Raw genomic sequence first — 23,042 nt, forward strand, 5'->3', positions numbered from 1 at the left:
TGGTTGAGACACACTACGTGCCTGTCTCGGTTTCCTATGATCGCAAAGTTAGTGACCGATTCTTGTTACCACGATAGCAGGACTAAGAGACTCACCACTCCAGGCTGTCTACCCTCAAGGCCTCCCGTAATCTTGCCCTTCAACTTGCGCAGACCAATAACACCCTCATCCTTGGCGAACTTGAGGTTACGAGCCGGCTTCCACTGCATGAGACCGCGTTGCTTTCGCTCTTCAGTCTTCTTATTCTGCCTGTTGACGTCCTTCTGCGACTGGCCGTCGTAGCTGTCAGCAGTCCCAGCCGTCCAGCCAGACTCCATGGTACCGATGGACTTGCGCGCCGACGAGGGGCTACGATCTACGTTGGAAGCATCTTGGATGCCCAGGTCGTCGTCATCGTCGTCTTCGTCATCCTCGTCAGCGGTGAAGCCATCGTTGTCGGGATCTTCGCCGTCCTGGAGGGGCGGATCTCTACCTGGCTCGCGTCTCTTTCTGCCGGAGTTGTCCATGTAATTGGCAGGATCGTCGCCAAAAGCACCGCTCCAGTCAGTGCCGGTCTTGGTCAGCCACTTCTTCTTCTCCTCTTCAGGAGCCTGCTTGAGCACATCACGACCCTCGGTCAAGCTCTCGTCGTGAAGAGTCTGCACACGCTCGGGAAGCTCCTTCTCGACAATGCGTGTTCGGACGCCCTCGGCCAGACATGCTTCCCAGGTCTCGAAAGTCTCTCGCGAGTTGTTGTCTGCGACAAAGGCTTCGTGACTCTCGTCCATGCCGGCCTTGAAGCGACCAGTGAATTGCAATCTGCCGACCTCCTTGATGTCCTCGAGGCCTGGAATGTTGCCTTCCTTGACCGCCTCTTCCGTGATGTAGTTCTGGGTCAGGCGGGCGGAGGCAGTTGTTTGATAGATCGGAATGTTCACCTCCTTGTCCTCGTTGTCGATGAGTTCGTGCAACCACAACACTGCATGTGCATCCGGCTTGCGTTTGTTGGCAATGTGCATTTCAAACACAATTGGTGAGCGGTAGCGGTATTTGACAGGCAGTCGAAGAGGCTTGCCGCCGTCCTTTTCGCTAGCAGCTTTGAGATCCCAGTAGTAGCCAGACTTCTCACCACCTTCGAGGGCGTGGCACGCTGAGCGACCGATCTTGCCCGACGATCCACCAGTACGAAGCTTGATGCGAGCGTGATGAGTGTAGTCCGTAGCCGTGATCGTGGGAGATGTGAAGATGTATGTGCCAACGTCCCAGCCGAGCTGCATTGGAGGAAGGCGTGTTTCGATAGAGCGGAAGAGCAGTGAGATTCGGATTCGACCAAAACCGATGCCTCCGTCCAGAGGATACCAGCGAGTGACCTGGCTTGAGGTCTCCAAGATATCGCTCAGCTTCAGTGGCACCACACCGAGGATGGGGTCATGCTGGCGATTGCGCTGGTCGCGAACGGTGACAGTGACGATAGCATTGCGCCAATCACGAATGAAGCGCTCGGTTCCAGCGTTGAAGATAGGCTTGCTGCTAACGGCCTTGGCTCGTGTGCGGTAAATCAGCTCGTCGTTGAAGAGAATGGTGCAGTAGGAGGTAGGAAGATTTCCACCCTCCTCTTCAGTAGCCTCGCCATACGGCTTGGCAGGCTCAAACTCGCGACCATTCCGGCTGCCCTGAGTACCCTTGACGTTCTCAAGCTCCAGGTTGACGATTTGATGAACGATGATGGAGCAGATACCGCTGGGCCACAACGGATCTGGTGGAGTATGCTGAACGGCATCGTCGGCAGAGGTGTTGACCACGCCCTTCTCATCCTGCAACTCTGGATGATCTTTGAGGTTGTCCGGCAGAGCCTTGTTCTTGCCGTCTGTTCGAAGCGCTGGGCGGAACTTGGGCTTGCCAAAGTAGCCGACCTCCCAATGCAACTCTCCAGGCATCTCAGATCCCTCATCCATACCCGCCAAGCGAGAGACTTGAGGGTACATCTTGCCCGGGTGTTGGATCATCTTCTGCATGCTGAGCTCGACCTTGCCAACGATGTCGTCTGCTGAATGTCGGTCGCTGTCCCAAAGCTCGACGCTCAAGTTCTCGTCTGCCTTAATAAGCTCAGGAGTAACGAGCAATGCAGTTGTCTCTTCCCACACCGGGTTGAGGTCATCTGTGATAACCCTGGTGCAATACATCGGCTTGCCGTACTTGGAGAACGTCAGTGTGATGTACGGGTCGCTTCCTCCCCATTTGGAGCCACGCTTGTCCTGCTTGCTGAGACCAACAGCCTTGTGGATGCGGATCCAGAGTACTCCCAAAGCCTGCGTATCCTTGGTGATGTCGTCTCCCTGAAGCATGGCACGCATGTCCAGTGACATCGACTTGGGGGCAACGTACATAGATGCCGCGGCGCCGATAGCGTAGTTGACGAACTGGGAGATCAAAGGCAAGTTGAGAATGTTGACACCCTTCTCGATCATTGGTATACAGCCAGCGCTGACTTGCGGTACGCCCATCAGCGTGAATGTGAGAGTCTTCAGGAACGGAGGCTCTGGCGTCATGGCAAGTCGCAGGCGAACAGTACCGACAAGCTCTTGGAGCTCGACGAAGATCGGTAGTGGCACGCCGAAGAGGCCCTTGATACCCAGATAGAACACCAGCTGCATGTGCATGTTGCGAGCCTTCTCGCTAGCACGCTTGCCACTTGGTTCGGCATGGTATGCAAAGCTGATCTCCAGATTGTAGTAGTCACCTCCCTCCTCATCTGCTGCAGCCTCTTGTGGATCCTTGGACTTCTTGTTCTCCTCGTGAATGGCTTGCTTGACCTCTTTCATGTGGTCGTCGGGCAGTGCTCGGAGACTGAGAATGCGGATAGGGTTACTGCCCTGGTTGATCTCAGCCACGCGGACGTTCTCAATGATGCCAGGCACAGATGCTTGCATGACATCTTCCAGCGTATCCGCCACGGCCTGGAACATGTCAGGGTTGACAAGACCCCAGACAATACCGAGCAAAGTGTTCATCCACTCGACACTCTCTGGCAGAAGATTGGCCGTAGCGTATTTGCCACGATCTTTCTCAGACTGCCATTCCACTTCTCTTCCAGATCTCACAACTTCCTTGATCCACAGCCAAATGCCGCTGGCAACGCAAGCTGCGAGTGGGATGATGCCAATGTACTTGCCGCCGAAAACACGGCCGAGCAGGATGATACCAAAGAAGACACCAATGATGAGGTACAGACCTCGTTCCTCCAGACGCTGGAAAGTCGGCTCATAGCTCGTACTCGGTGTAGGATGGAAGAGGATGTTGGTCTTCTCACCGTGGATGGGTACATCGCTGGTGGATCCCTCAGCCACTGGGTCTGGAGGTGCTGTGATGTCCTGTTTCTCCTTGTATTCTGCGCCGGTCTGTGACGCTTCTGTCTTGACTGCGGTCTCTTTGCCCAAGTTTGTGTTTGGCACGCTCAGCACGGGGTTCTTCGCCCGGTCAACATAATCCTTGTTCACATCTTCAATGACGACCTGCTTTCCTGTCGTTGGGTCTGTGACCGTCTTTTGCCCTTTTGCTGCTTGTGGGGCTTCATTCTTGTGAGGTACGGCTTCTGAGCCGCCTGGTCCAGCTTTGCTTTGATCAATCTGCTTGTCTCGGTCTTTCTTGTCTCTGTCGAGTCGCTCGATGAACTGGCCGACTGTTGGGATCTTGTTCTTGCCTGAGTACACTCCGCCAGGGGCGACCTGTTGCTGCTGGTGTTCGTCGTCCGCCATGATGTTCCGGAGCTGTCTGGCAGCCTGCTACCCCACCGTCACCACGCAAAAAGAAAGGAGGATGTCAGAGCAAGGAGAGGAGCAAGATGGGAAGTCGAGATGGGAAATGTGGTAGTGGTGTGAGAGCCACGTCGGTGGCGTTAGTATTGTATTGGCCAATGGGTTGTGGTGCGAGCAAGAAGGCAGCTCTGGACACAAAGACGTCGCCTGTGATCAACCCGCCCTCGTCAAACCGGTTCAAGTGGTGAACGCGTTGTTGCACAGCGGGTTGACGTCACCGGCGGCTCGATCAACTGTCGCCAAGCTGCCGCCGTGATCAAGGAGATCCACTCCCCGTCGCTCCGCCATGCCCGCATCATCATCACCAACAACATCCAAGACGACGCTGACGACGGAATATCACACGTGCCAAGCCTCCAGTTCGTCCATCTGCTGCTGAATCATGCCTGCGCCGCTGCAGTTGTCGTGTCTCATGCGCGAAACATGCCAAGCTGGAGGAAGCTCTCGAAGGATTCACGCGATCTGAGATCGTGGGACAGCCAATGGCAGCGAGGCAGCCTGTAGACGACACTTGGTGGTCGACAGCCACATCTGTAGGTCATGTCCTTGAGTTTTTACTATAAAGCATGTCAGCCAAGTCTACTTCCTTCTACAACTGTCGAGTATGCAAGAACGGAAAGCTGGTCGACGAGAACATCTCCTTTTCCAACGAGACCGGACTATTTCAGGACAGCAATGGCTATATCAGCACTGATGCCATTGATCTCCAAGGAAAGATCATCGCTCCAGGCTTCATCGAACTGCAGACCAATGGCATGAGAGGTTTCCACTTCACCCACTTCGACGACGAGGAAAGCTACGCGAAAAAGTTGGACGAAGTCGCTCGATACCTCCCCAGCCAAGGAGTGACGAGTTTCTACGTGACAATCCCAACCGTCGCCAGCTCAGACTTCCAAAAGATCCTCCCCTCCCTCAAACCCCGCCAAATCCCATCAGGAGCCTCACTCCTAGGCGCGCACGCCGAAGGCCCCTACCTGCACCCCTCCAAAAAGGGCGCCCACAACGCCTCCCTCTTCCACCTCCCCACCACCTCCCCCACGGAAATCTACGGCCCAACAGCCCACGACTCCTCCACCCTCAAACTCATCACTCTCGCCCCAGAACTCCCCGACTCCGGCCCCCTAATCACCCACCTCACCGCCCAAAACATCAAAGTCTCCCTCGGCCACTCCTCCGCAACCTACACCACCGGCCTCGCCGCCCTCGCCGCGGGCGCCACCTGCCTAACACACACCCTGAACGCCATGGCGCCCCTCCACCACCGGGACCCAGGCCTCGCAGGCCTCATAACCACCCTAGAGCAACCCCCCCCCCCCTCCCCCTACTTCAGCATCATCCCCGACGGCCACCACCTCCACCCCAGCATCACCACCCTCCTCTTCCGCGCCAACCCCACAAAATGCATCCTCATAACCGACAGCATCGAGCTCGCCGGCCTCCCGGACGGAACCTACCCAGGCCACGCACAGATCCCGCACAAGCAGACGAAAATCGGGTCGAGGGTCGAGGGTCGTGATCGAGGGGACGGAGACGTTGATCGGGGGTTGTGCGGGGTTGGGGGAGTGTGTAAGGAACCTTGTGGGTTGGAGTGGGTGTGGGGTGGCGGAGGCGGTGCGGTGCGTGACGGAGAATGTGGTGGGGTTTATGGGGGATGAGGGGAGGGGGGCGCTGGAGGTGGGGCGGAGGGCGGATTTTGTGGTTTTGGATCATGGGGGGGATTTGTTGGAGACGTGGGTTGGGGGAGTGAAAGTTTGGGGGAGGGAGAGAGTAGAGTAGACTGATCTGTGAAAAGAAAGGGTATCTCATTCTCCAAAAATTATATGAACCCGTCACGACCATCCCTCAACCCCCCTCCTCAACCTCCCCAGCCCCAATCCACTAATCCCCTCCTGCTTCTGTTTTTGCACCCCTCCCTTCCCAATACACCCATAATGCACCACCGAATCATCCGGATAAACCCGCACAGCACTCGCCCCAAACCTCTTATGACAAACCTTGCAATGATCCTCCGGCCCAATCCTCACCCGTCGATTCCTACCCATGGGCTTCTCCTCCGCGAACTTATCAGGCCCGAGCAACAACAACCGCTCCTTATTCGCCTGCCGCACGCTTTCGAGGCTCTTCACGATCATCTCCTCGCGCAGGATCGAGGTGGCGTTGCGGATGCGGCCGCAGAAGTAGTCTTGGAGTTGTTGCACGGCGAGGTCGTCCGGCATGAATTTGAGCGTGCTGCTGGCGGGGAGGCGCGCCCCGTGTTTGCTGAGGAGTTCGAGGGCTTGGGGCCAGCGTTTTTCTTCGTTGGGCCGCGGGTTGAGGTAGAGGCCGAGGAGGATGGCGAAGATGTTGGGTTGTTCGAATGTGCCTTCTGGTTGGACGGCTTTGAACAGGGGTTTTTGCTTTTCGTGCGTGTGGGCGGCGGTGTTGTTGACGAGGCAGGCTTCTTCGTGGGCTTGTTGTTTGAGGTAGGTCTTGTTGCAGTAGGCTTCGGCTTTGGTGTAGTCTTGGATTTGGAAGACGTAGATGGAGAGGGCTTGTTCGTGCTGCTCCATGGCGCTCAACACGATGGCGCGAGATTCATAGAAGGCCGGGTCGTCGGTGGGGAGCTGCCGGAGCGTCTTGTTGAGACTGTAGGCGTGGCTGTTGGTCAGGAAAGCCTCCAGCTTGGACTTCAGCTCCACTCGCTCATCCTCGTCTATGTCTGGCTGTTTCAACCGGACGAGATAGAGGTCGACCAATTGCTGATGGAAGTCGTCTGTCTCATCGCCAAGCTCGTTGAGGATGTGTTCAAGGTATTGCGTCTCCAGCCTTCCATCGATGCTTGCCAGGAACTCGAGTACCTTGCGGCGCGGTAGTCTTTCAGCGTTATCGCTGTCGGCCAAGAAGACATCCATGCCAATATCAGGCTTCTCTTCCAGCGGCCATCGTACAAACTCCAGTATCAAATCGACGAGCTCTGGTGGTAGCTGCTTGAGATACGCAACAGTCCTGCCAGGGCCTTGCATACCTGGTGGAACTTCGCCATCTGCATCGCCTCTACCAAACTTAGCGAGCATCTCCAGAGCTTCACGATGTAGCTTTTTGCCGTGCAAGAAGTCGATGAGCTCGTTGTATCGTTCGCCTTCGTAAAGTGCCGACTGCACGACCTCAGGCTCGCAGAAGTTGTCCAGGCGGAAGAGGGAGCCGGTAAGCGTTGGCTGGGATAGCATGTATGCGCGGAACAGCGTAGTGTCAACGAGCTGGGCAATCTTCAGCAGTTCAGCTTCCCAATCGATGGCGTCCTCTGCCTTCTTCCCAGTAAGAGACTGAGGCAGGAGATTGTGGAAGGGCGGCTTGCCCGTCTCGGGATCGAATACTGGTGGCTTCTCCTTCAGAGTCCCGTCTGAGGTCAAGTGCTTTTGAACCCACATTCGTGCCCGTGCTAGATATGAACCCAGACAGCGAACTGCAAATTTCAGGTCATCGCCTTCCAGAGGTCTGTCAGGCGCCTTGGCCGCTGCTTTGTTTCGAGTACTCATGTTATCGGTGTCCGCTCTGGCTGGCGACTTGATAGATGCAGTATCAGAGTCTGCTTTCCTTGCGCTTCCCCTCAACTTGCCCAGCATGCCCTTTTGAGGAGTCACAGGTTCTGGCTTCCCTGCGTCGTCGTGCCCGTTCTCCGTTGGAGCCGGCTCGTCTTCACTTCGCTCCTCGACAGTAGATAGCTCGCACGCGATGCTCTTCGGATACAATGCAATGACCCTGTCCGGTGACGCCTCGGCGTCCGTGAAGAGGTCCAGAGCAGGCATGTATTTCTGCTGGTGGAATAGAGCAGTGGCCTTTTGGATCATTACTTCGCGCACACGCCCAGGCTTGTCTTCAATAAGGGTATCCTCGAGCAGGTTCAGCAGACTGAGTGCTTCATCAAAACGTTGTCTCTCCACAAGCACTGTCAACTGGGAATCGTAGGACAGTGCGTTCATGCGCCAAATGGTACGATCCGAGGCAACCAAGAATCCCTTTCCAGCGTGCGCCAGACTGATGTTAGGCTGCGGTACGTGCAGAAACGTTGCCCCTGGTACGCTGATGGTCTGAAGTAAAGAAAGAGTGTCTGGATTTCGTATCTGCAAAGTGCCCTTCTCCGGCGGGTTCAATGCCAGTAGATACGGATAGCTGTAGCCGATGGCCTCAGGTGCCAGAGCCCACGGCACTTGTCGCTTCTCGAGAGCGTTGCCATCCGTGTTGACGAAGAGGGTGTTTACATCTTTCGCCAGAAGGACTTCGTCTCCAGTCAAAGGAGTAGCCATTGGTTTGGGTACCCAGCTGCCCATGCCCATATATCCCATGCCGCTGCTGCTCACTGCCCCAAAGCGCACGCCAACCAGTTCTCCAGTATTGACATCAGCAGCGCTGCCAGTCTTGACGACATTCTTGTTGATGGGTATGATCTCTTGCGAGAGGATGTCCACCACGCTAAAGCCGGGATCCATACCAGTGATGAGCCTGGTCCCATTTGCCCATACCAAGCTCTTGACGCTCGCCTCTAGGTTGATCTCGGTCACGTCTTGCGAAAGCTCCAAGTCCTGCCATGTCCAACATAGTATCTTTCTTTTCGTTCCCACAGCTATCCTAGACACCAACCCAAGCACTTTTGTTTCCGGATCCTCGACCACATTGCTGGTCACAGTAAAGCACGAGGCGCCTTTTGTGCGCTCGAGGCGCTCCACCAGCTGATATGTCTGCAAGTCATGTAGCGACACGTAGGTATCGCTCAGACTGACGAGAATGTTCGCCTCTTTGATTATGGCGAGCTGTTGGACTGGCTTCTTGCTGAACTTCTCTTCTTCTCGCAACAGCTCCACGGGCTTCGATTTGGTAGGACTCGGTGGTACCTCTCCATTGCTCTCGCTTGGCTCGTTTGACTCGTTGATACGGTATATTCGCAGAGCGCCAGTGTTCAGTCCAACCAGAAGGCGATCACCATAGCCCAGCAGCGATTCCACCTTGGACTTGTCGCGCTGCTTGAGCTCGTGGATGGGTTGGGCCTTGAATGCTGCGAGCATTTCGGCGGTGGTGAGGTATTATCGGGGCGTCATATCCAGAACACTCCCTCAGCTCAAGGACTCCCTCTCACATTAGCTTCTAGGCTCCAGCATATGATAGCTTGTGAGTGAGGTGTTGCGAGCACTTGACCTCACTACGTCGATCTGAATGCCTCAGGCGCCTCGCTTCACCTGCCCCTCTGCCTGAGACCACGCAATTGACGAGACAACAACCACATCACTGTCGCTTCTTCCCATATGGCTTGACACACAGAACCCAACACTTCTCCTGGATACCACCAATGCGCTCATGGAGAACCTCAACCTCCATGATGCTGGATCGCCAGGCCCACCGCCGCCGCCGGTGCCTCAACTGCCTCCACAAATGTTCACGACCGCCGCCCAACTGCTAGATCTAACCGATAGTGAGTAGAGAGGAATCGTATTAAGAGGAAGACCAACTGTCGGTGCTTCAGAGAAACTAGCGGTGGCTTTGCGCGACGGCAAGAAGTTGATCGGTGTCTTGAGGAGCTGGGACCAATTCGGTATGTTCGTATGATACCACATGAATACGCCCTCATCTGATCATGATCTAGGAAACCTTGTCCTTCAAGATACCATCGAGCGACTGTTTTGCCAAAATCTCTACTGTGATATTGAGCGAGGCATGTTCCTCGTCCGCGGCGAGAATGTTCTACTTCTTGGAGAAATCGTACGCATCAACGAAGACGTACGCATAGCATTTTCTGATTTTGCTTTCAGGACCTCGACAAAGACGACTACGTTCCCGACGTATTCGAGCTCGCACCGGTGGAGAAGGTCTATGGCTTGAAGAAGCAAGAAGAGCAAAGCAGGAAGACGACCGACAAGTCCAAGCAAAAGAAGCTGGCAGAGTTGGGCTTTGAAGGAGAACATAGCGGGGAGGTCATATTTTGATGCCTCAGCGAGGCGTACACGTTGGAAGGCCCTGCTGGAATATCTCGAAGTTCCATACGTCTTGAACATGCAGACGTCTCTTCTGTCGACTTGGACCTCCCAAGCTACGTTTACGATAGCAAGCTGTTTGAAAGCACAGCGATCAGCGGCGATGCATGCGGCTGGATTGAGAAGCAGTGCTTCTTACGATCTCCAACAGGCAGATCAATCTCAGTCAGATGACTGGCTGAAACAAATACCAGACATTCAGCACACCGCAAACACTCACTCGACTTTTATGTAGCCTGCAAGTTTTCGTGATGGAGGACAAATAGACACACTGAAGAGCCAGTTGTGTCCTTCGAGTCTTGGAGCCATCACACGTTGCCTGCAAGTTTGCTGGTCGTGATCTTTTGACTTTACTGTGAAACGACATAAAACGTAGGCACGGCAGATTCCGAACATTCACTACGCGCTTGCGCGGACCGCAACGCTAGTGCCGCTCCGACCTCCAACTTGCGGCCACCTTCACTCTCCTCCTTTCACATGCTCCCACCATCAAAATCCGCCCTCGACCTATCGACAAAATCATCAGCCATCGCAGGACTCGATCTCGGATAGTTGCAGAGACAAGTCACTAGCGTCGTCGCACGTGCGGAAGTCGCGACCGCGTGCGTGAAAGGTGCGTCCAGGTCTGCTCATTGCTGCCAAATCCGCACTGGAAACCAGGCGCAGTCTCCAAAAGACATCGAAATTGTGTAATTAAAAACACGCGACAGCAGTCGCATCGCATCGCTGAGGTCTGGCCATCTGGAACCCCCTCTCACGTCAACATTCACTCCCAATTTTCGGGGCGGGTCGGGTGGTCCGTGCGTTCGACTCGGAGCACTTTCTTTTGACTCCGGCCACAACAAGCGAACCTCCGAATTCCAACAACAACATCGCGCTGTCGCTTCGCACCGCCAGTGCAAGTTGGTTGTTGTCTGGAGACCTCGCTCGCTGCGAATGCACTTCACCACCTTGGAATTTCTGGATCTGGCCTCGACGGACGACCGCCACGCCACTGCCAATTGCCAAATTGCCTTGCCTTACCACGCCTTGCTCGACCTGCCAACTGCCACGCCCGCCCACGGACATTCTTCGCGTGTTTGCTTTTTTGGATGCTGTTTGAGCGCCCTGCTGACTTTGGTGAAGTGGTAGCTCCTTCCTCATAGAAGGCGCCCGGCATGGCGTCTGCCACAGGCATGATGACTCGGCGCGGAACAAAACGCACCATCTCTGGCGACACCATCGAAGTCAAGCAGAAGAACACCACCATCACCATCTCCGATAACAGCGAGAATGAGTCGAATGGTGCCCGAGCCAAGCGGCCCGCCACTCGCAAGTCAAGCACCACCGCTCGCATCAATCGATCGTGGGGTAGAGAGGGCAAAGTAAGTCTCTTCCATCGAACGTGATCCGTGTTCAATGCTAATGGTATTTTCAGGCACCAGTTCAATCACCAGTCGAGTCGCCAGCACCCTCTGTTCAACAGCCAGCTGAGCCAGCCGGCCAGGTCCCTGGTGACGATGACTGGGTGGAAGAGTATGACTTCACCAACGAAGTCGAGATCGAGGATGAGGAAGAGGACGAAGACATGTTCGACGACGACGATCTGGATTCCAAGTCGGTCATCACCCTTTCTTCCGAAGCGTCAGAGGACTCTGAATATGCCCTGACGGAGCGCCCGTGGAAACAGTTCAACCAAGAGCAACGTCGTTCTTGGGAGACCATGTTCTCGAACGTCATGATGCAGGCCATGCAAGGAAGCTGGGAAATCACCGAAGACTACCAGCGAGAGAAGGACAACGAAATGGTCCGCTACATGGAAGACTTCCCTCTGACGCAGTGGGTCATTCCAAAAGAGCAGGCCAGTCAAGCCTACTTCCGCATGCTTGAGCGAACCCGTTGGCGCTCACTCGGGATCCGTATCTACGGTCGAGAGCGTCTTCCTGAATGGCCTGCCGGAAATGCTCCTCCTCTTGGCAATGCGCAGGCTGCTGCTGCTCATGCCAACCAGCAACCTCTCCAGCCCCCACGCGACATGTACCCGCAACAGAAGCCTCGCACAGCATCGGGTCCACCGGGTGGTCAATACCCAGGCTCGGCAATGCAGCCGAACATGCAGATGCAGCATCGTGTCGGCTCGTTGCCTCCTCCCCCGAACCGCTTGCCATCGCAGCCACATGCCCAGCCCATCCCAGTCCCGCCAGGTGTCATACACAATGGTCCGCAAGGTCCACAGGGTCCTCAGCGCCCTCAAGTTCCTCAACCTCCGCAAGGTCCACAAGCTCCTCAAGGCCCTCGTGGTGCTCCAGGCCCTCATGGTGTGCACGCTCTCCAAGGTCCTCTTCATGGCCCTCAAGGTCCACAAGGTCCGTTGCCACCTGGTATGGGCCGCCCAGTCGGAACTCCTCAGACTATTGCGTACGGCATGCAGCACGGCTGGCCACCTGGTCACATGGTCCACCCCACCAACTTCCCAACACCACTTGAGCAACCCAAGCCACGGTCAGTATATCCACCCCGTATAACACTTCTTCAAGCTAACCTCTTTCACAGCAAGGGCAAGGAGCGTAGGGAAATCACCCCGCAGCCCAGTACCCCACCACCACCGCCTCCGACTCCTCCGTATGCGTTGCGTAAGAAGCCCACTGAGAAGAAGAGCACCGGTAGCAGCAGCAGCAGCAAGGCTGGTCGCAAGAGCGCTCGTCGACAGGCTGAGGCTGAAGAATTTCCGTGGACGCGAGAGATCAACTTTCCTGAAGAGAAAGCAAAGGCGAAGTGGGATGATGGCGTCTACGATGCGGAGACTCTGCAAGCAATGGAGGCTACCCGTCAACGCAACGTGCCCATCATTGATGAGCTGGATGCCAAGGTCCAGGAGCAGCAGCGTAAGTCAAAATCTGATTCGTGCTGCCTTTCACAGTTACTGACCATCTACCAGGCCAGGCACGTGCCGCCAAGAAGCAAAAGAGAAGCGTTGCAGAGTCCGATGACGGTGAAGGCAAGAAAGAGAAGAAGAAGCGTGAGGGCCGCAAGGGCGAGTCTGGTGGCGATCCATACCACTCTGGCGCGTTTGCATTTGCGTCTTCAGAAGCCGAGGAGTTTGCTGCTGGGCTTGGCTTCAAGACCCCTGAAGATGCTCTCGAGGCTGGTGAATCTGGCAAGCTGGAGGCTGAGAAGCAGGCGAAGATCAAAATCTGCTGGAATCCAGGCAAGAAGGGCACCACCGAGAACCTCGAACAGGTGAAGTTCTCTGTCAGAGACACTCTTGCCACCCGCAAGCAGCTGGATGCTACTCCGATCCTCACCAAGCGTGCTGCCGAATGCATCATCGACTTCTGCCCAGACATGCTGTGGCGTGGTATGCTCCTGCGCATCACCAGCGAAGCAGGCTACGGCAACAAGGACGTACGCGATCGATTCTGCTACAACGGTTGCTACTGCGACAAGGCAACCATCACCAAACGCATCTCTGCCGCCCTTGGTCAGAAGCAGATCCAGCCAAAGTCTAGGGGTTACCTTGCTGGTGAGCTGGAGTGGTATGATGAGAACGTCAAGGATTTCACCCACTACATCGACTACTTCGGCAAGCGCAGCAGTCATCGCAATATGCTCAAGATCACGATGCAGAACGAGAGACGCAAGCAGAAGCAGCGTGAGAATACGAACGACCTCAAGAGTGACGGCGATGCTGGCGGATCTGGTCTCGAGGGAGGTTCAAGCAAGTCTCGCAAGGACAAGGACGGTGATGAGATGATGGAAGATGATGTCGATGGTGATGGCGATGAGGATGGTCATGAGAGCGATGCGACGGACGATAGCAACGCCGTCTCCATTCAGGACTCTGACATCCTCGATAAGATGGAGGATTGAAGCAGGAAGTCCTGGTAACAACTCGAAAGGATTCGCGATGGCGGATGGGGTGGATGGCGGTGGGGATGGGTGTTGACAGGGTGGCCTCACTTCTGGCTGCCTGTTGGTGCTTGTCTCTGCAACACAATCATGCAAACTCGTTTTGCACCGGGCGGTGGCGGGCGTCTGGGCGAAGACACATCTCGGCTGCGGAGATCTTGGAGCCATTCATTTGGCGGACTGTCTTCGTTGATGATATCCATTTGGTGACCTCTCTTTTGGAAGGGAGCCTGGATTCCGCGAGAGTATAATTACAACGCATTCTAGATACTACTCGAAAACGCTTGAACAGCACCACCTGCCGCTTTCTCTCTTATCGTCGTCCCCCGTTGCTTTGCGAAGGAAGTCGGGATCTCCTCCCGTTTGCTGACTCTGGACGAATTTGCGAACCTGTGTCAGCTCTTTGACTTGCTTCGCAACAACAGCAACCCAAACAGGTACCCGCTCTTGTTTACCCACCCAAACGGAGCAGAGCACCGCAATGGAGCTAGCTACAGATGGTGCTGACAGTAGGACCACGCGTATGATATCCCCATTCAATCCCTTTCGTCTTTCTTCTTTCCTTAACAGATTCCACCCCTCAGTCCCTAAGAAACAAGACGACAAAATATGGACTCCCGAGCCAGTCTGACCGAATTGGCGCAAAAAATCCAAAAGTCCACCGAAATAGTCGACAACTACCTACGATTGGAAAATGTCAAGATCTCATTCGATGCCGACAGCGCCGAGCGATTTCCCCTGGACGCGCCGGAGGAAGTCTGGAATGCTCGGAGCGACCTCGTCAACGCGACGCAAGCACTTCATGACCTCGCCCTGGGGCCGGCAGAACACCTGAAGTGGCAGGCGAGTTCGGTGAGAAGCGCACAATAATCCGGCTCGTGCGCGATGGATGGTGTTGGACTGACGAACAGCACCAGGCGCAAGACCTCATGCCGATCCAATGGATCCATCGTTTCGACATCGCAGCTCACGTGCCTTTGGAGGGCACCATCACATATGCCGCCCTGGCAGCCTCCGCACGCGTCGACGAAGCCCTCCTGAAGCGCCTGCTGCGCTCCGCGATGCTCTCCGCGCACCTCTTCCGCGAGCCCGAACCCGGTCGAGTCGCCCACTCCGCCTCGTCACGTCTGCTCGCCCGCGACGCCGACCTGCGCGGTCTCCTCGAGTTCGAGCTGACGATCCTCGCGCCGGCCCTCGCGCGGACGGTAGATGCCCAGCGGAAGTGGAAGTTTAGCGATGCGCCTACGCATACGGGTTTCAACCTTGCGCTGGAGTATCCGGATCGGCCGTTTTATTCGTTTGTGGCTGAGCATCAGGAGAAGAGGGATGCTCTTGATGGGGCTTTTGTGGAGTTTGCTCGCACGGAGGGGTGGGCGAAGAAACATCTGCTTTCGGGGTTTGATTGGGATAGTCTACCTGCTGAGGGCAAGATCGTGGATGTTGGCGGCAGTTTGGGGCACAACTCGATGTTTCTGGCCAAAGAGTTTCCAAAGTTCAAGTTCGTCGTGCAGGTACGTACGTCGTTTCTCCACGGTGATTGATTGCCACCAGTTGCACTCCCGCCCCTGATAAAACCAAACCAGGGACATATCAGCTAACTCCCCTCTCCCCTTCACAGGACCTACCAGGCGTCGCCACCGAAGGAAAGATGCGCCTACCATCCGACATGGCCAACACCATCTCCTTCCAAGCCTACGACTTCCTCACCCCGCAACCCATCCAAGACGCCGACGTGTACTTTTTTCAAAACGTCTTCGTCGACCACTCCGACGACGAAGCCGTCTTGATGTTGCGCAACACCAGAAACGCGATGAAGAAGCCCGGCGCGAAACTCATCATCCGGGAGCCTGTTGTCCCTGAGCCCGGGACGATTCCTGTGGAGGATGAGTTGAGGATTAGGTACGTTGTCGTTTTCTTTTTCAGTCAGTCGTGTGATGAGGGAGGGTTTTGTTTTCTCGTTTTGCGTGCTAATCAAGATGGGTTATGAAATAGGAGATTCGACTTTCGCGCGCTTTGTATCGAGAACACGAGGCATCGCACGGCTGAGGAATGGGAGAGGCTTGAGGAGAGCGCTGGGTTGAAGCTCGTGCAAGTGAAGAGGTCCGAGAGGAGCTTGCATTCTGTTATGGTACTTGAGCCGGTGCAATGAACTCGGTATGTAGAGATAGACAATGCACGATCTTGTTGACATCAGAACATTTTCGGCCATTGGAGATGCTGGCGATGAACTCGACGCTGAGGAGATGTTTGGCGCATTGCCTTGAATACCGATATCATTCGATTGGAGTGTCACCTCTTGTTCTTGTTGGACCGGGCTCGACTGGGACCAGAAACCACCTTGATAAGGTTGAAAGAAATTCCAAATTCTTGTACACCGCTCATCGACTTGGTGCGAATTGCTATGGTAACCAGATCGTCACATCAGTGTTCGTCCGTCCAAGGCAGATGCGAGTCCAACTTGGCTATTGATTGAGCTATTGGCATTACCTTCGGTTAAGGAGGCCGGGCATGTTGCTAGTGTGAGTATGATATATGAATTGAAATTTGGCCGGGTGTCCGGTCTTCATCAAGTCTTTTGGCTCGACACAGGGTTGCGATTCGCGCAGAACTGGTAAATTCCATGCGATAGCGTCGCTCGGGCAAAAAGCATGAAGTCGAACGATATGAGACTGTGATGTAAGGCGTGTCTTTCTTTCACATCACGTGTGGGCGTGCGGAAACCTGCAGCTCGGTTATCTTGTGAAGATCTCCACAGCAACGACTGGCGCTGGAGCAAGCGCGAGAACGTGCCACCTCTGAAATAGGAAGGGACAGTCCCTTTCAACGTCAAGACTTTTGCTTGTGCCGCTCACGACTCACGATGCTTTTCCCGCAACTGCTATTCGATCGATCCTCCTGCGGCGACACGTCGGCGCAGCGGGCGGGCTCTCCGAAGGGACGAAGGGACGGCGTCGGGGCATGTGGCTGGCATCCTTCATTATCATTGCGCCGCTTTGTGAAGTTCTCGTCATGGCCACGTTCGTGTATCGATCCCACGACAGGATCGTGCGACACTGTGGTGTGTTCTTTCTTTGTGCGCACACATTATTTCCAAGGGCGCGTAAAAGGGGCAAATGATCTTGTGCCAGGTCCGCTGCGGTACGGAGTGACGGGACAGCGAGGTCGAAACGCGTTTGCACGAAATTGAGGCTCCCTGACGAGCTGTTTGCTAGCAGCAGCGGCGGCTACGCCACAGTCTGGGAGGCCTAGAAGCAGGATTTCGCTTGGCTTGTCTGTTGAAAACATGGCAGATCCTAAGCAGCGATCCTGGGTCTCTTTCGCCCTTGTGTTGATGGCGCGCAGTTCAATTGGCAGGCTGGGGGATTCCGACAATCAAGCTGTGGCTGGGCTGGAGTGACTTCAGGTGCGGTCGTCCTGCACGAGCATCGAGCTCCCGCCACAGCAGCTCCAGCTCCAGGTCTTCCTTGCTCTGCGCAAAGCATCAGAAACAGGTGACGTCGGTCCTCAATGCCTGATCCGATCGAGCGCATAGGTGGATTACACGCGAGCCAGGCAGATCAAAGATCCATCGACCGCCTGCGTGGTGTCTGTGTGAGCGTGACCTCACCGACTGTCCAACATCGCAAGATTCACAACGCTGCGGTGACGATGGAGTGGGCGGGGGCCACCAGCGATGCGTAGATGATTGGCCCGTTCCTGATCGCTACCATGAGACGGGCGGCACAGGGGCCACATGGCGAACCTTGCGAGTCCAAGATTCAGGCACGGGTGCAGAAAGTTGGAAATTTAGCTTCGGATCAATCTGCGAAGGTTCCTTGTTGCGATCGTCAAAAGCAACCCGAGGGCAGGTTGCAAAACGATTCGCAACAGGAGAGGGAGCGGCGACTGCACGCTTCGTTTGTCTAGCGAATGCCGCAGATTGCTGGCGAGGGAGTAGGTGAGTCTAGGCCGCTACTTCTGTCCCCTTGACGTCGCCCGCGCTTGCAGCCACATGAAACCATTTCTTTAATCTCCCACCTCCCGCCTTTTCCATCACCTCTTGTCCTCGCCCAACATCTGCTGCCCGTGACAAGCATCTGCCAGCGACCACCGAACTATTCATCAGTCGCATTCCGCCATTGATTGATTCTAGCATCCACAACTCCAACAACGGTCCAACCACTTACCACACTTTCGTCACCATGAAGGCCTCATTCGCCCTCCTCGCCGCTGGCGTCGCCCTGGCTACCGCCCAGTCGCTGAGCGACCTGCCACAGTGCGGTGTAAGTCATGGAGCAGGTTTAGATGGAAGCAACGTATACTGAATGTTGAACAGCAAACATGCATCAGCAACTTGCAGGGCCAAGCCTCTTCCCTCGGATGCTCCTCCTCGAGCGATGCCGCCTGTCTCTGCTGCAATCCTGACTTCGGCTACGGTGTTCGCGACTGCGCCAACGAGGCATGCGCCAACTCTCAAGACGCTCAGTCTGTCATCTCTTTCGGCACCAACTACTGCCAGAGTAAGTTTAGAACATGCAGTACAAACAGCGAACACATGCTAACGGTTGTTAAGCGGCTCTCAATGGCCAGTCTTGCCCCGCCCAGTCCGGTTCAAGCAGTTCCAGCGGTTCAAGCTCTGGCTCTGCGACTGGCTCCGGTGCCTCTGCGACTGCCTCTGAGACTGGCAGCAACACCACGAGCGCCTCTTCAACCGCCATCACCACCTCTGCCTTGACCGCCCTTGTCTCTTCCGGCGACTCCAGCTTCACCACCACTACCGGCTCGACCACCATCTTCAGCATCATCGGAGCTGGCATCGCGGGCGCAACTGGATCTGCTGCCTCTGGCGCTTCTTCTGCCGCCTCTGACGCTTCCACTGCCGCGTCTGGTGCCGCCTCCGCTGCTTCTTCGGCTGCCTCTGATGCTTCTTCTGCAGCTTCTTCTGCCGCATCTGATGCTTCCACCGCTGCATCAGGTGCTGAAGCCTCTGCTTCGTCTGCTGCTGGTGCTGCTGAGTCCTCCGCCTCTGGCGCTGTCGAATCTGCCACCGGATCCAGCTCGTCTTCCTCCGCCGGTGGTGCCATTGCGACTGCCGCTCCTCAGATCATCGGTATGGTCGCCCTGGCTGTCTTTGCTCTCTAAGAGTTGAGACGACAGTCCCCTCTTCACGATATGACACTTTCCTCCCCTCGAGGACGACGATTTATGCAGTACACGAGATACGCTCGCGACGGCTCACGGACCTTCACCTTACGAAGTGAACGTCGCTGAACGGGAGACGTCAGACGAATGCGGTTGGATTTTCCAATGATACCATTTCAGGCATGCACGAAGTAAAAGAAGCGATTGTTTTATGATGTGGAAATTGGCATGAGGTGTGTGTCCACCACGACGAGTTGTAATGTTTATAGCCCAGTACGTATTCCATGAATGTCAGAATGGGCAATTCTCACATGCACCTCATGCAAGGAGGTTCAAGTAAGCTCATGCGCACGTGCTTAGTGCATTGACGTGGTTTGATGATTTGAACAGGGAAGGAACTCGGTCGCAGCGCATTCTGCACGTGTTCAGGGAAGTTCCTTATGAAGCTGCAGTCAGACGTGATTGGCATCACTTTCTACCGTAACACCTTGATACCCATCTTCTGTGTCTAGGTACCATCTTCCTCTACCCAATACGCGGACAAAGAAATAATCCTGGGAAGCATTTGCAGACAACTCTGGTCAGATTATTCCACACTCCTTACCCGTGTTAGTCGGACTTACAAGCGCAGACCCAGTCCAAGTTGCATACTCCATCGATGTTCTACGACGTTTATTGTGCCCTCTGCGGTGGACCATTCGGAGAACGCTTCTTGCTGCCTGCACAAGGTCACATATATCCTGAAGACCATGCAGAAGACCATGGACCGGTCGACGCTGAGTCGGGCGACTGGCACGGGTACCCAGATTACTGCGACAATAGTATCCTCAGCAGTGAATCCACCGCATGGCTCAGATACGTCCGAGTTATCGGAAGAGAAAATCACAGAAACTTTCTCACTGGAGTCGGGACGATCGTGAACGATGATGACTTTCCAGTCGCCTCGGTGGACGCAGGATGTGATGAGAACGTCCCTCCACCGAGTGTTCTCAACTCGCCAGTCCAGCAAGGTAGGCTCACATTCGACCTCTACAACACCGAGCGCAGTTCTCTGTGGCACCCTTCATACCCACTTCATGCCAAATGCTTTGATATTCTCGAGCGGGTCCAAAGACACCGTGCCACCAGCCGTGGGGATCAGCCTGGAAGTCTCAAGCTCGACAGTCTGCACAAGGGCATGGCAAGATATGAGTTACCTTATAAATTTCATATGAATCTGGGGAGCTATGGGGAGTTTTTTCACTGCCATGACGACCATTGGATTGGCCCGCACGAGTCGTTGGAGGTAGGTAAAGTAAAACGCTTCCTCACTTCACCGTACACTGATTTCGTTTAGCCTTGGTACCACGACCCCATGGATGTGCCGGTTCTAAACGCCCTGGACAAGACACACGAGCGCGGACGAGTGCGGGTACATGCGCGTGGCTCTGCATCAGCGGCAAATTGCTTGAGCGACCTGCCGGTAGAGATTCTGGTCCTTGTCGCCAACCAGCTTGACATTCAATCCGCTGTGAGATTGACGCGCACTTGCAAGGAGGTCAACGCCATCCTGAGAAAGAATTTCTGGCGGAGCAGACTCTTTACGGACATGCCGTACCTCTTCGAACTCCGGGAGAAAGTCAGTAAAGATTCGACGATCAGTGCTACTATCGACTGGCAAGATCTCTACGGGCAAATGCTGCTCCAAAGCTACACTGGATTTTGGGATAGAGTATGGTGGAAGCTCACCGACCCGAATCGCCAGTAAGTCTAGATCTTCTCTATATCAAGACATGCTCGTGGCTGACCATATCTAGGCTGCCTCCAAACGCAGATCTGCTCCTCGAACATCTTGCTAGCTGTGGCCGCGGTGGACTTCTCCAACGAGGAACCATGGTCTCGAAGTTCGATCCGACTTTGATTGGCATAGCAAGTCGACGACAGTGTGGAGTTGCGCAGAGGAGTTGCTAGATGTTTGTTCAAGGGCCGCTTTCGATGATGATCTGAAGCGCGATGGCATGGAGACTGATGACGAAGAGGACGATGGGTGATGCCCACGGTGGTCTTCAGTTCAGCACAGCTGGAAGTATCCCGTCTCATTTTGCTCGGGAATGAGATTGGTGATAGAAGGAAAGATACAGTATATACCGAGTACATGTACCCTCCTTGTTCCGGTCAAAGTGGAGCATTCATCCCCATTACTTCCAAGCCATCTGAGCATCTTGGAGTGCCATTCGAAGCGCAGTCGCTTGTGAAACGTCGAAGACATAGCGCTTCCATTACGATATATAGGACGTTCGGCTTTGACCGAAACATCGATGGTAGTGATGACTTGTCTTCTTCTATTGTCTCTGCGAAAATCTGAAGTGAAGTCGAACCTCACCTAGCATTTTGTCCGCGACAAAAGTCGCGGCAACCCAATTTGCAACTTTTTCGAAGTCCTCAGCCACAGGCATTATTTCAAGAACATCAGACAGCAGTTCAGCGGCCATGGAATATCTCATCCGCTTCATTCAGATGCATGAGACGTTCAGAAAGCCGGAGACTGACGCCCTCGCCGACTTGAACGGCTTCAAAGTGGAATGGATTTCGTACTCTGACGATGTAGGTAACAAACAATGGTAAGGTGAAGGGCGAGTGGAGTGAGATACCTGTCCATAAAGGTTTCCGATATCGTCTATTTCGTTCTGCGTTGTGGGAAGGTCATCGACTAAGGCACCCGTATCCTTACACGGTTGGTATGCGCGCACTCGCCCTTTGCCTGGCTTTCTCTAATATGGCATGCACTGATTCTTTACTAGTCGCCCTTTGCAATCATCCGCTTTCCAGACGACATAGACCATGACACCGCAGCCAAGGCCCTCATCTCGCGCTCTATCATGACCTATGCAATCTACGAGCTCTGGGGAACTGGCTGCGATTACGAAGCTCTCCACAAGGACATCCGCAAACGCACAGAACACCTCTGGGAGCAATACAGAAACCTTTCATTCCGGTTCGAGATCGACAGTTTCCACGGCAGCCGATCACACAGCGAACGGCGAGACATTATGGAATCTCTCGGCTACATGGAATTCAAAGGCCCGATTGTCATGAGAGATCCTGATCACCACTTCACCATCTTTGAGGACTTCAAGCTGGATGCAAAATCGCCTCATCAACTGCACTTTGGCCGCCGCGTTGCTGAGAGTGGACGGGGAGCGATCACGAAGTACAATCTCAAGAAGCGGAAGTACATTGCCACGACGTCTATGGATGCTGAGTTGTCACTTGTTACCGCGAATATGGCTCAAGCCGCCCCTGGCAGATTGGCGTATGACCCCTTCATGGGCACGGGCTCCTTTCCACTCGCATGCGCACACTTCGGATCTACTGTCTTCGGCAGCGACATGGACGGGCGAAGCGTGCGTGGCAAGAAAGGTCGAAATGTCAAGACGAATTTTGAACAGTATAGCACTTCATCTCTGTACCTAGATGGCTTTGCGGCGGATCTTACCAATACGCCTCTTCGACAAAACCGGTACCTCGACTCGATAGTCTGTGATCCACCCTATGGCGTTCGAGAAGGTCTCAAAGTCCTGGGCAGCTTGAAGCCAGCTTTGCAGCAAGAAGTTCTTCTGTGGAATGGACAGCCAGCTCACCTCCAAAGCGATTACATCCCACCCAAACGACCCTACAGCTTCCTTCGCATGCTTGACGATGTCCTCGATTTCAGCAGCACGATGCTCGTCGACGACGGCAGACTATGCATGTGGATGCCCGTCGCAGGTGCCGTGGACGAAGAAGAAGCCGAGCAAACCGAGACTGGTCCTCAAGAAGCCCCTGAACAGCAGGAAGAGTACGACATCCCGCAGCATCCGGCTTTGGAGCTTGTGAGCTGTTGCACGCAGGACTTCAATAAGTGGTCAAGACAGCTGCTCACGTATCGGAGACGTCGCGATAGTGAGGTGGATGCAGCGAGTCTAGCAGCGTACCGGATGCAGAGGCTTGATTTGCAAGTCAACGGCAGCAAGAAGAGTACGGCTGATGAGCTGAATGACTTTCGACGGAAGGTGAGGTTTAAATGTTGTGTTGTGGTATTGTTTCGCTATACTGACTGGGTATCTTATAGTATTTTCAAGGCTTCAAAGAGCGCACTTGATCATCGATCATCGTTCTGTTTGCGGGGCATTGCTCCTGATATCCTGCGATTGCCACTGTGGATATTGGTACAGGTCGTGATTAATCACACCATTTGTTGTGCATGCCCAACGAGCCA

General features: G+C 54.7%; 9 protein-coding genes across 9 annotated transcripts; 7 read left to right on the forward strand and 2 right to left on the reverse strand.

Annotated features, from left to right (window-relative positions):
- Positions 1–13: 13 nt before the first annotated feature.
- Positions 14–3,734, reverse strand: M409DRAFT_50689 (uncharacterized protein; the record flags this gene model as incomplete). The annotated part of the gene is made up of 2 exons (XM_033811598.1): positions 14–34; positions 96–3,734. The coding sequence occupies 2 exons, from the start codon at positions 3,732–3,734 to the stop codon at positions 14–16; spliced, it is 3,660 nt and encodes a 1,219-aa protein (XP_033672110.1).
- A 626-nt stretch (positions 3,735–4,360) lies between these two features.
- On the forward strand, positions 4,361–5,570 carry M409DRAFT_63591 (carbohydrate esterase family 9 protein; the record flags this gene model as incomplete). Its single annotated transcript, XM_033815667.1, has 2 exons — positions 4,361–5,296; positions 5,358–5,570. 2 exons carry the CDS (start codon positions 4,361–4,363, stop codon positions 5,568–5,570), a joined length of 1,149 nt encoding a protein of 382 aa, XP_033672111.1.
- A 53-nt stretch (positions 5,571–5,623) lies between these two features.
- On the reverse strand, positions 5,624–8,833 carry M409DRAFT_18340 (uncharacterized protein; the record flags this gene model as incomplete). The annotated part of the gene is made up of 1 exon (XM_033804456.1): positions 5,624–8,833. One exon carries the CDS (start codon positions 8,831–8,833, stop codon positions 5,624–5,626), a length of 3,210 nt encoding a protein of 1,069 aa, XP_033672112.1.
- A 289-nt stretch (positions 8,834–9,122) lies between these two features.
- Positions 9,123–9,748, forward strand: M409DRAFT_18341 (uncharacterized protein; the record flags this gene model as incomplete). The annotated part of the gene is made up of 4 exons (XM_033804457.1): positions 9,123–9,237; positions 9,289–9,357; positions 9,409–9,524; positions 9,575–9,748. 4 exons carry the CDS (start codon positions 9,123–9,125, stop codon positions 9,746–9,748), a joined length of 474 nt encoding a protein of 157 aa, XP_033672113.1.
- Positions 9,749–10,953: 1,205 nt separating this feature from the next.
- On the forward strand, positions 10,954–13,645 carry M409DRAFT_18342 (uncharacterized protein; the record flags this gene model as incomplete). The annotated part of the gene is made up of 4 exons (XM_033804458.1): positions 10,954–11,160; positions 11,214–12,277; positions 12,329–12,660; positions 12,714–13,645. 4 exons carry the CDS (start codon positions 10,954–10,956, stop codon positions 13,643–13,645), a joined length of 2,535 nt encoding a protein of 844 aa, XP_033672114.1.
- Positions 13,646–14,613: 968 nt separating this feature from the next.
- M409DRAFT_50693 (uncharacterized protein) lies at positions 14,614–15,948 on the forward strand (the record flags this gene model as incomplete). Its single annotated transcript, XM_033811599.1, has 3 exons — positions 14,614–15,195; positions 15,303–15,583; positions 15,879–15,948. 3 exons carry the CDS (start codon positions 14,614–14,616, stop codon positions 15,946–15,948), a joined length of 933 nt encoding a protein of 310 aa, XP_033672115.1.
- Positions 15,949–17,865: 1,917 nt separating this feature from the next.
- M409DRAFT_50694 (uncharacterized protein) lies at positions 17,866–18,805 on the forward strand (the record flags this gene model as incomplete). The annotated part of the gene is made up of 3 exons (XM_033811600.1): positions 17,866–17,946; positions 18,000–18,183; positions 18,237–18,805. 3 exons carry the CDS (start codon positions 17,866–17,868, stop codon positions 18,803–18,805), a joined length of 834 nt encoding a protein of 277 aa, XP_033672116.1.
- Positions 18,806–19,463: 658 nt separating this feature from the next.
- On the forward strand, positions 19,464–20,755 carry M409DRAFT_18344 (uncharacterized protein; the record flags this gene model as incomplete). Its single annotated transcript, XM_033804459.1, has 3 exons — positions 19,464–20,090; positions 20,142–20,548; positions 20,602–20,755. The coding sequence occupies 3 exons, from the start codon at positions 19,464–19,466 to the stop codon at positions 20,753–20,755; spliced, it is 1,188 nt and encodes a 395-aa protein (XP_033672117.1).
- A 519-nt stretch (positions 20,756–21,274) lies between these two features.
- On the forward strand, positions 21,275–22,925 carry M409DRAFT_63595 (uncharacterized protein; the record flags this gene model as incomplete). The annotated part of the gene is made up of 3 exons (XM_033815668.1): positions 21,275–21,388; positions 21,586–22,836; positions 22,896–22,925. 3 exons carry the CDS (start codon positions 21,275–21,277, stop codon positions 22,923–22,925), a joined length of 1,395 nt encoding a protein of 464 aa, XP_033672118.1.
- Positions 22,926–23,042: the final 117 nt, after the last annotated feature.

This window comes from Zasmidium cellare, assembly GCF_010093935.1.
Source record: "Zasmidium cellare ATCC 36951 unplaced genomic scaffold M409scaffold_5, whole genome shotgun sequence".
Classification (NCBI taxonomy): Eukaryota; Fungi; Ascomycota; class Dothideomycetes; order Mycosphaerellales; family Mycosphaerellaceae; genus Zasmidium; species Zasmidium cellare.